The following is an 11,464-nucleotide window of genomic DNA, read 5'->3' on the forward strand; positions in this document are numbered from 1 at the left end:
TAATTAGTATAACTTCATTGTATAAGAAAAACAAAGATGCTTCAAGGTGAAAGGACAGGAGTTATAGAAATTTCAGATTTGAAGTATTAATTTGCTTTTTCTATCTGTAGAGGTGGGTCAGAGGATAATTACACTAGAAATGATGTATCATATTTTTTTTCATAGTTACAAAATTCTCCTTTCCATTCATCAAAAAAATTGTGAAACTTTTGAAATAGAAAATGAAGGCAAACCCTTTCTTGTATGTAATATTTAAGGAAAAACTGATTATAATTTATTAAAATACTATATTATTTCAAAAATGGTGTTTAATGGGTAGTGAAATTTACACTATAAAGAGCTAAAAGTTGATTTCTCTTGGTTACAATGTAGACTTGGGTGAGAGTAATAAGCATCAAATACACAGAACAATACACACCTCATTTTTAGAGCAATCAGGTAGAACTCCTCACTTTATCCAAAGCAAGGAGATGAAAAGTCTTATCTTGTGTTTTAGAGTGCTTGTCTTAAATAAAGCCAGCTTCTCACCATAGCAAGTAAAATTTTCCTGTAAATAAAAATCCTGATATATTTTGTCAACATTTGTTATATGTTGGGAAATTTAAAGAAAGCTTTGTAAAAGCTATGCAAGCTAAATGCTATACATTCTAATGTCCTTATTTGTGCAGGATGCCTTGGAGAAAGACTGGCTAGCATTAGATTCCACCCGCTTCCCTTCACAAACACTGCCTCTCTCCAACCAGCTGGCCTGGCCAAAGGTAACATGTCATGGAAACTTCTGAGTGTTCACTCTTTGCTGGCTTCTGAAGGTTCTGCTATGCTGTGGTGATTAATAATACAATTTATTGACTTGAAAAACATAATTACTTTTAGAAGCCTTTGACTTCCTCTTCATCCCCAGATGTAATTTTTCATGGAGCTTTTCTTTCATTTGCTCCTAATTTTTTTCTTTATTTTGGATTTCTTTCAACACTTTATTTCACAGTAGCAAAAAAAAATGATAAGCTTCAGCTGCATATTTGGCAGTCGATGAAAATCACTAGCTGACAGCACTTTAAAAATGCAGAAATATGCATTAAGAGAGCAGCAGCTGAAGATTCTCAGTCAGAGGTCAAAGAACTACAATATCTGTTATTTATTTGATAATCTTTGAAGTTTTTGTTCTCTGAGATTTTAAAAGATCTTTTCAATTAGTCATTTTGTATATGTGAACTATACAAAAAAGCATATTATTCACCGTTATAACACAGAGCACTTAGGCATGTTTCAGAAATTTCATCTTATTATCAGGTAGTTTTGTAATGAATTTCCTTTTCGAAGCAGCACAGGCTTACGCATGTAAAAGACTCCAACATAAGTGCTGAAATTGCCCAACTTACTCTGCATTTTTTCTACTTTTAAAATAAGAACTCTAGAATTTTGAAATATGATGAAGCTCCGCTTGATATAGCAGCTCATCCAACTCAAGCATGGCAATGCAACGAAAAAGAAAATTTGCTTTCCTCAGAACACACTCCATTAAGTACCAGGTAAGCTAAATTATGCTTTTAGGAGGGGATCAACTTATGAATGACAAAAACATACATTTCTTATGAAAGTATAATAACTTTAAAAATTGACATGAATTTACTTATTTAGAAGATGGAACAGCACTTAATGGTAAATTTTGAAATTTTCAGTATTAGAAATTAAATGAGTGGGCTGCATTAAAGTAACTACAAAACTTACATTTTGGTGACACAATGCATTTAATTTTTTCACACAAATGAATCTTCACTACTTTACAGGTAGAGATGAGGATTAGAAGGAAAATCCCAGGGCTGCCATCCTTTTCAGCAAAAGGATTGAAATATGCTCCATGTAATTGAAATGTAAACATTTTAAATTAATGGCAGGCTTTTATTACTTTTCAAGATAAAGTTCTTTTGTAACTTAAATAAATAGATTTTATTTCCAAGTCTGAAACAACACAAACTGCTTGTAGTTTTTTAAAGTCCTGATATACTTGTGTTGACGCAGTTAAAAGACATTGATTTCTGTTACCAGATCAGAAAAGAGAACGTTATTCTGGACGCCTCAATCAAAGACAAGTATAAAGAATTTCCGAAAATCTGAAAAAGAAGAAAAAATTTCAGAAGAATGGTAAGTGGTCTATTTCACATTTTTAAAAATTAAGAAATTGAAATGCTGATAAATGGCCAAGGCATATGATTTTCAGGATTCAAGAACGTCTTCATTAATTTTAAAGAAACTAAGCTTTGGAATAAATTATGCATTCTTAAGTGGGAGTACAAATTTATTTAATGTGATATAATTCACACACGAACAGTTACATGCATGTTCATGTCTAAATGTGCTCTGGATATTTTTGCCTTTTGTTAAATGTATTTTTTTCAATAGGGGCTTTAAGGATATTTCTACTGCGCAGCAAATGCTGAAAAGGGCACAGAAAATGAAATCAAAGAAATTAAGGGAAAAAATGGGTGAGTAATTAATGATCTTTGAGTAATATCTGTGGATTATAAATTCTTTTAAAATGTTTTCCATATTATATTTAATATGAATACAACTGAATGCACAGACAATAATGTCTAGAGACTGACTAAAAATAAACTTAATGTTCCAAAAATTATGCTGTTATAGTTAATGATTTATTTTGTCCCTTTGAAAAGTTGTGTCTGTTTCATATACCGTGATAGTGTCTATTCCTTATATTCTGTACTGTGACAATTATGTTATGGTTTGTCTCTAAGATGCTTTATGTGAGAGAATGTTGACTCAAAGACCATCTGCTTCCTATGATTACTCTTTTGTGTGCTCCTACATAGAAAGTTATTCAATAAACAAAATACATCAGTTTTGTAAATTTAACTATAAAGATTTCTCAACATAATCCTTGGAAACATAACAGAATTTATTTCTTTTATGATTTTTTGAAGAATTTGGGAAACATTCAAAGGCATAATTTTTCCTGTTACTTGCCAAGCTGCAAATCACTTGCCTTTGGACATTTTTAATCATTTTAGTATACATGCTAGGTATTTAAACATTGGGCAAAAAATAAAAAATCTTTCTGGTTTTATATCTTTAATGAAAACTATTTAATCATATTTACATACTGCATTTAATTTTGAATTTACTTTTATTTTTATAATCACATGGATATATGGGCCTAGTATAAGTCAAATGCATTTTAATAAATAATTTTGCTCATTAAAAAGAAAATGTATGCTTACATTTCAAGCTCATGTAGGCATAGAAAACTTGCAGTAAGATATTTTGTTTTTATTTCTATTGAATTCTAAGTACTGTATGTACATGTTTTACATTTAAAAATATAAATACCCAAAGTTTCTTTGTTTTCTAAAGATTAAATGATATTTATTGGCATATTACTAAGTAGCCATTACTAAATTTATAAAACCTCATTTCTATTTTCATAAGATAATAAAATACCTTCATTTGATATTTTCTTAATTTTGTGTTTTATCAACTTGAAATATCTATAATTTTATTGGTCACTAATATTTTATGTGTATGAGTGTATTGCCTGCACATATGTAAGCTCACCAGCATTGTGCAAGGCCCACCGAGGTCAGAAGAGGGCGTCGGAGCCTCTGGAACTGGAGTTACAGAGAGTTGTTAGCCACCATGTGGGGGCTGGGAATGGAACCCCTGCCCTCTGCAAGAGTAGTCAGTGCTCTTAACCCCTGAGCCATCTCTCCTGCCCCACACTCTTGTGTCTAAACTCCTATTAATTTCATCAGAATAATGTGAACTAAAGACCATGTTATGATCACCCCCGGTGGAATAATAACTCCAAATCCGTAGAATTTTGAGACTCAGATCTGGAGGTGTGGAATGTAGTACAGTAAATATGATAGTTTGATAAATTCCTTGTTGTTTTCTTCTATATTCCCCTACATCTTCAAGAAAATTGATAAGAGCTGTTTTCATAGTAATACAAATGTGTGGAATGCCTGCAACAAAGTCAAGCGCAAAAACATTTGGGAACATACTCAGCCACTGTTCAAGAAATTTTGCTAGATCTTCATTTAAATGATATATTTAATGTCTCCAGTAGCCTTCCCTAGTGAGAGCTGTGAAAAGATTAGATTTTAAAAATTTATTTATTTATATTTATATGTATGAGTGTATTGTATTGCCTGCATGTATGTAATTTCACACATATTGGTCACTTCTGTGGAAGTCAGAAGAGGGTGTCAGATGCTCTGGAACTGGAGCTACAGAAAGTTGTTAGCTGCAATGGGAGTGCGGGGACTCGAAACTTGATCTATCTGTAAGAGTAACCAGTGATCTTAACCATTGAGCCATCTCTCCAATCCCAAGAAAGGATTATCTTATCAGACTTTTCACATGATTCTGTCTCTGGAAATGTCTCCTCACCATTGTAATCAAAGCTTGTTTTGTTTAGATTGGGGAATTTTTGATAAATCAGCATAGTAAATATATTTTTGGATATGGTTCAGTAAGCAATACTTGCACACATACAACTGTTCTCTTTTTTCTAAAACTTTAATGGTCACAGCTAGATATAATTAAGCAAAAAGGGAATTTCTTTATATCAGTCAGTCACAAGGGGGCATGATATGGTAAAGAATGAGAAAGGAAAACCTACAGACCTACTTGGAGGTTCCATCTTTAACTTGATGCTTGAGCAGTGGTCAATAAACATGACATGTCCAGTAAAAATCCAAGATGATACCTGTATCCTTTAAATGGAAATTATGGCTTTAATTACACAGTAGTTACCAAACTGCATTTTCCCACTCAGTAAAAATGTAAATGTCTATGTACACTTTGTTTTGCTTTTGTTTATATTCAAATAATATTGATAGCACAAAACCAATTTGATTTTAATATGAGTGCCTAAATATGAAATTTAATGATGAGTTTTGTGTGCTTCTCAGGCTTTTTCTCTACTACCCTTTCACAACAGGCACACAGATTGGAATAAAAGAGAGTTAAAGATTAAAGAAAAGAAAAGAAAATCAAGGGGGTGCCTTGAATAAATCACAATCACACATTTTATTTATCTTCTGTTACATTGATGGTGCAGCACTTATAGCATTTTTATCTGTGAGTAAATCATTTAAGATTTTGTGCTCTGTATGTTCTTTTAGAGATTTTTTTTTCCCCCTGTTGCCTTTACAGTTTTCAGAACCCAATGGGTCTATGACATTAACCTACTTGAATCTATCCAAACACCCATTATTTAAATTTTTACTTACTAGTGAGCTAAAAGAAATAGATATTTAAATTGAAAGTTAAAATTATCTAGCAAAGTTTGAATATTCATGGAGATAGGATGGATCTGTGGCAAAGGTGCCAATTTGAGATTTTCCATCCACCAGAGGGCAGCAATGTCCATAAAAGTGCTGTGTGAATAGTTCCGTAGGGTAGGAGCTAGGCAGAGGAGTATCAGGGACTGATCTATTGATTAGATAGAGTAAAAAGTACTCTCCCTTCTAGCAAAGCAGCGATCCTCAAGGAACCAATCATACACATAGAGTCCAAAAACTTTAAATTTCTGCCACGAGGGGCTGGAGAGATGGCTCAGCAGTTAAGAACACTGACTGTTCTTGCAGAAGACCCGAGTTCAAATCCCAGCACCCACATGGTAGCTAACAACTGTCTGTAACTCCAGTTCCCGGGGATCCGAAGGCCTCTTCTGCCCTCCGCAGGTATTGCACAACACGGGTGCGCTTACCTACATGCAGGCATAACACTCATACAAATAAAATAAAAATAATAAATAAAAATTTTTTTAAAAGTCTGCCATGAAAAAATGTAAAACAAATTGGTCAGTACAGAGTACTTAATATTAACTGTATCTGTTACATTCTTTTCTTAGCAAAGGAATATGAATCAACAATATTTGTTTAAGGTGAAAAGAAAATATGGCAAACTGCAGAAAGTTCATTACTTTAGGAATATAGAATGAGATGGAATCAGTTACAACAGAGGAGGAATAGTGCTGAAGAAGCTGACTGATCAAGCAGAGAGCTGAGGACAGTCTCCAAGGCAGCAAAGAGGATGGATGGCTATTAGGCAAGACCCAGAATTAATGAGATCTATTGGTGTAAATGAAGCCATATTTTTTTTTTCTTTTTCACTTTTAGAAAAACTTTATTGAGAATTTCAAACATGCATACAAGGTGTTTTGATCAAATCCATGCCCATACCCTCCCCTACATTTCCCCCTCTGAAGAGGTAACCCTAAAATCTTTTTAAGGGTTAAATACATGCTCCCAAATACTTTTGACATTTTTGGCCTTTGGAACAGAATATGTTAACAGTCCCAAGGACATTTTGATTTTTAGCCCAGAAATTGACTACATTTCTTTGGGGTCTTTTTACCCTAACTGCCTAGAGAATTCCTTCCTCCTATTCTTATCATGCAATGGGGTTACCCAAATTACCAGTAAGGAATAGGGACACAGACCACTCTGGCTCCTTCCATGCTGAACAGGGATGCAGAGTGAGGCAATTGGAGTACCCCTTCAGTGGGTCTATCTAAAAGACTCCCAAATTGCATAACTCTTGTCTCTAAGGGGAAAAGAAATTCCTTGACTCATAAATTTGGAGATGTGAAGGAGAAGTAAAGGCAAGAGTAATTAGCATTACAAGTCCTAGATGAGGAACTAGAAAAAGTCAGAACGGGGCAATTTTCAAATATTCATATGAGTCCATTGGAGTTTCTTGACAAGGGCTACAAAAAGCATCCCTCTATTGGGATCATCCTCATTTTTCTTTTGTCTTCCAAGGCTGGACTAGTAAAGATAATAGGAAAGAGGAGAATGGAGAAGATGTTGGAAAAACTGAGGAAGCCTTGTGATGAAGTCTAAAATTGTGAGAATTTACCATGATTATTAGTTTATGTGTGAGTTGTGGATTTTTTTTCCTAGTAAGTAAGCAATTGTATTTTCCCTCATGACTGACATCAGCTTAAACCAATAATGACTAGTCTTATTGTGTGCTGTCTGTCTGTTTGTTTTGCTGCCTTGTACACAAAAGTAATTTCAAACTTCAGTGACCAGAACTGGAGTTTCTCAGATACTGAGGGAAGTTTAAAATTCAGTATTGCAAGAATATCATGTGTAAAGAGAGGGTTACAGGTTTATTGAAAGCATGCAAGGTCAATAACCTGAGGGTAGTGAGCATAATTGGTAGTAAGGCTAGATGAATGGGCTGGGGAAAGGGCGTGGGTGGTTGATTTTGATGCTTAGCACTCCTTAGGGGGAGTTCTAAGTGGTGGGGAGTGGGTGCATGGCAGCTGGAATAGTGTCAGGGAAAATGAAGAGCATAGAATGTAAACATAATAGGTTTCCTCTGCATTTATGTTTATACACATTGAAATTAAACTTCCATACTTGAAATAAAGCAAAGAGCAAGATGAAATAAACAGGTTAATTATTTTTAAGGAATAGCTATACAGGTAGGGATAAAAGTGGTTTTACTGCTCTTTTTAACACCTAATGGCAGCAAATATGATTCTCCTCCAATAGATGTTTGCTGGTTTTATTTGTATAAAAATTAGTTTGAATCATTTTGCAGCATTTATTCATATTCAAGAATAAAGTGAGATAGAAAATCAAGAAAGGCTAATTTTTATATACATTAAGCAGTTTGGGTGATGGGAAACCAGTCAGTTCAAAAAATGATAATATAAATAAAGAATTTTAAATGAGAGGGAGCAAGAATGAACAATATTGACAAAACTGAAGTTAAATGATGTTTACTCAAGAGTTATTGCATTTCCTCAGTAAGTTCTAGAAAGCATTAATTAGAATTTGGGTTAAATGTTAATTTGTTGCCCTCCCCGAAACAATAATAAAATTCATTTGAGTAGTAAGAAGCTTGAGTTTCTGCTTGTTCCTCATTGAATTCCCAGAATCTAGTAACATGTCTGGCACCGGTTAGACAGACAATAAATAACTGACTCAACAAATTAATGTCACTGATAAACATTTGGGAGTGTCAATATTTATGACTCTATGTATGTTTTAATCACAATTATGTGCTTACAATTAGGAAGATGAATTAAGATTAGTAAACAGTACACATTCTAATTTAATACAATGAACAAAAGATGAGTGCTAGTTTTCAGTTCCTTTGTTTTTGGAAGCCTCAGAAAAATGCATAATAATAAACTTCATTTTTAATTTTTTAAATCTTTTGTGCCTATTGTATTCCATGTGTTGGAAATGTAACTCATTTGGAAGAATGCTTACTTAACATGAAGGGAGCCCTATCCAGTATGTCATAAAAATGAGCATGGTAGTGCATGTCTGTAATACCCTCTGGAAGTGGTGACATACAGGTGGAAGCTTAAAATTATCTTCAAAGTTTGAGACTAGGCTGGGATACTTAAAAAAAAAGCCTTACTAACCATTATGATAGTTATCATGTAAGAAGAATGTCATTAAGCTAGTGAGCCAAAACTGCTATTGTAGAAGCTGAATAAGGATTACACAGGTGGTGAATATTGTCAAGAATACGATATGAGCTAACTAAAGTTATATTAGTTGAATGAGATAATGGGTAAAAAGCATTAAGTGCAGAGTCAAGTGTATAACAGAATTGGGTTAACTTGCCTAGGGACCTTTTGAGATTAAAAAAGAATTATTGAGCTTTGCACATTTCATGCGACAGTTCTTAATCAAATTTAGGCCCCTCCTCCAGCCATGCCGCCCACCCCCCGACCCGGCATGGACCCTATACATTGCTATACGTGCTAAGCCCTAATCATTAAAGCATTTTGTACCCAGATATCCCTCGGTGCAAATTCATTCACTGAAGCCTAGTCAGCCTATTTAGAGATCGTAAGTAAGATCTACTCTCCATCACCCAGTAGTAATCAGCCTCCAACTCTTCCCAGGCTAAGGGTGGCCCACCACCATTTCTCTTGATCCACTCTGGGCCTTTGTCTGATTATGTTGACATGTGCTAGATGCTGCCTTTGGCACATGTTCAAAATTCCAGTAACCCAAAAGCCTCTGTTTCCCCATGTTCATGGACCAACCCTGGCTCTTCCAGTCTTTCAACCCTTTCTTCCTCAATGGTCCCTGAGCCTTGGGTAGGTGACATTTAATATAGGCATCCTATCCAAAGACAAGTTCCTTATATTTATAGCCAAGATGCGTATACTTGATACTGTACACCATTCATCAAGAAGGCTTCTTTTTGCAACAGATGGAAGCTACTGAAGAGTTTCACAACTGCTCACACATAGAGAATATACATCTGAGAGATGCCCAGTCCTAGGTGACACATCTATAGTGGAACTTCTACACCTAAGGCTCACGGACCATGATGGAACAGGGACTGAGATTTTTTTTAAAGTACATTTAATTCCTGGTTTTTGACACTTAGCAAGTCATACTTGAAGATACAAAGAACTGGTAAACAAAGACCTGCTGATCATGACCACAGACAACTATGTTTAATGTGAAAACTTGAGTTTACAATTTTCAAAAAACAATTCACAAGCTCTACTTATAGTATCCCTGACTCCTGGCTTTTTTACTTGACTGTATATTTCATGAACCTACAAATGGCATTTTATTTGCAGTGGTCTTCTGGGACTATCAATATCCAGTCATTCTTTCTGTCCTAAATTATCGTATTTCTTGCTTTTGATCATTAGCCCTTTGCAATTGGAATTAAGATTTGAATCAGTTTAAGGTGATGATATCAAATTGTTCTGAAATTAAGGGATATTAATATGCAGTACTTTTGCAAGTTTTCCTGGGAAATACAATTCTTTTACTAGAAAATTGTTTCAGAGATATCTTCTAAATATTTTATATGTATTAAATGATCTGTTCTTGATAAGAGTATAAGGAAAGGGTTCTTGTTATCCCTGCTTTACAGATGAAGGATGTTCCAAAGAAAGAAATGATGCACTGCTTTTGTTCGGTGTGTTATATTGAATGGAAGCAAGACAATGATGGATTCCTGTCTGTTTCCTGTACAACCAAACTTATTTTATGAGAGATTTAAAGCATTTTCATAGAATATAAAAATTTGGAAATATTGCTATTATTTGTGTTGACCTATGTTTTCTAGCAGCATTTGTTGAGTATCTACATTTATGTGAACATGAAAATGAGACATTGCACACACTATTTCACCTCTCAAATTCAAAGTCAATATTATTACTGTTGGAAAGAAAAGGCAGTGTGAGATCACTTTGTTCATATTCATACAATGAATAAAAGTTGGAACTGGAATCTAATCAAGTTAGGTTTAATTGTAATATCATCATTTCAAAAATAACATGGATCCAAAAGAGAGACAAAAGAACAAAAACGACTACAAGGAACCGCAGCAACATGCCACAGTTTGTAAGCCAACAGAGTTGTGCCTTCCCTGATTGACTGTTCTTTTGACATATCAATAGCTTTTGTATATAGCTTATGAGGTCTATAATACTATATGTTGTGACATACCTACATGTGATTTTTACTGAAAATGTATATTGAATGACTGTAGAACTTTCCAATGATTATAGTACCTTAGGGCAAAAATACTTAAGAAAGTACTCAAACATTGACTGGCATTTTCTCTAATCATGGTGAATATAATCTTTGTGAAACATATAAATCATGCTTAATGAGCATAACTTATTTCCAGAATACTATGGTCAGATGACAGGTTAGTCATCATGGAGAATCATTTGGCAGATGCTGTTCATTCTGCTTTTCCATGTACTCTGTAAATCTGGCTATGTTAACATTAAACTATAATATATACTTTGGAATTTGTTCTATTTAACATCTTGATTTTTTTTTCTTTTAATATATAAAATTCTATTACACCAGATTTTAATCAAGGAATCTTAGCTTTTAAAAAAATTGCCAAATGGTGTAAGACACTAATGTTACCCTGAAAATGTGGTTTTGTATAATCTTACTAGAAATGCCTAACTTAACACTCAGTGTTTCAACCACTGGTGCTTACGTCACTGCCTTTTTGTGGCTCTTAAGGAAAATCTCTAAATGCTGTAGGATAAAATCCCTATTTTCACATTCCATATAATTCTTTGTTATTAATAAGAAGTTACAGGATCCTACATTCACAACAATTTGTAAAAGTGATAAATTTATAATTTTTCTAACTTAAAAATATAGAAAGAATTTGTATAACATCTTCATTTTGGAAATGCATAGGTACAAAGAGCAAACAACGATTTTATATATGAAATTGCTGTTTCCTAATAGTCCTTGCTCCTTTTGCTGCCTCATTGCCGTCTTGTACATGTGCACTCTGTACAGTTTAGAGAGGAAAATATTAGATATGTGGTTTCTCCAGTTGTCTAATTAGCAAATATTTTATTAGCATTATAAATTAATGAAATGATTGTACTTTGAATGTACTCAATACAATTCAAGTATAAAGTGAAGAAATTTTAAATATATTTTTAAATTTTTACTTATTT

General features: G+C 33.8%; 1 protein-coding gene across 1 annotated transcript in view; it reads left to right on the forward strand.

Moving 5' to 3' along the window:
* The window catches only part of Lrriq1 (leucine rich repeats and IQ motif containing 1), a 209,969-nt gene that overhangs the window by 121,995 nt on the left and 76,510 nt on the right, over positions 1-11,464 (forward strand). Inside the window, exons 20-23 of the mRNA XM_029562350.1 lie at positions 669-758; positions 1,408-1,529; positions 2,047-2,142; positions 2,401-2,483. Of these exons, the coding sequence (XP_029418210.1) occupies positions 669-758; positions 1,408-1,529; positions 2,047-2,142; positions 2,401-2,483 (391 nt within the window). The remainder of the gene's footprint in view (positions 1-668; positions 759-1,407; positions 1,530-2,046; positions 2,143-2,400; positions 2,484-11,464) is intronic.

Source organism: Nannospalax galili, unplaced genomic scaffold (genome assembly GCF_000622305.1).
Source record: "Nannospalax galili isolate Female #2095 unplaced genomic scaffold, S.galili_v1.0 scaffold1131, whole genome shotgun sequence".
NCBI lineage: Eukaryota > Metazoa > Chordata > Mammalia > Rodentia > Spalacidae > Nannospalax > Nannospalax galili.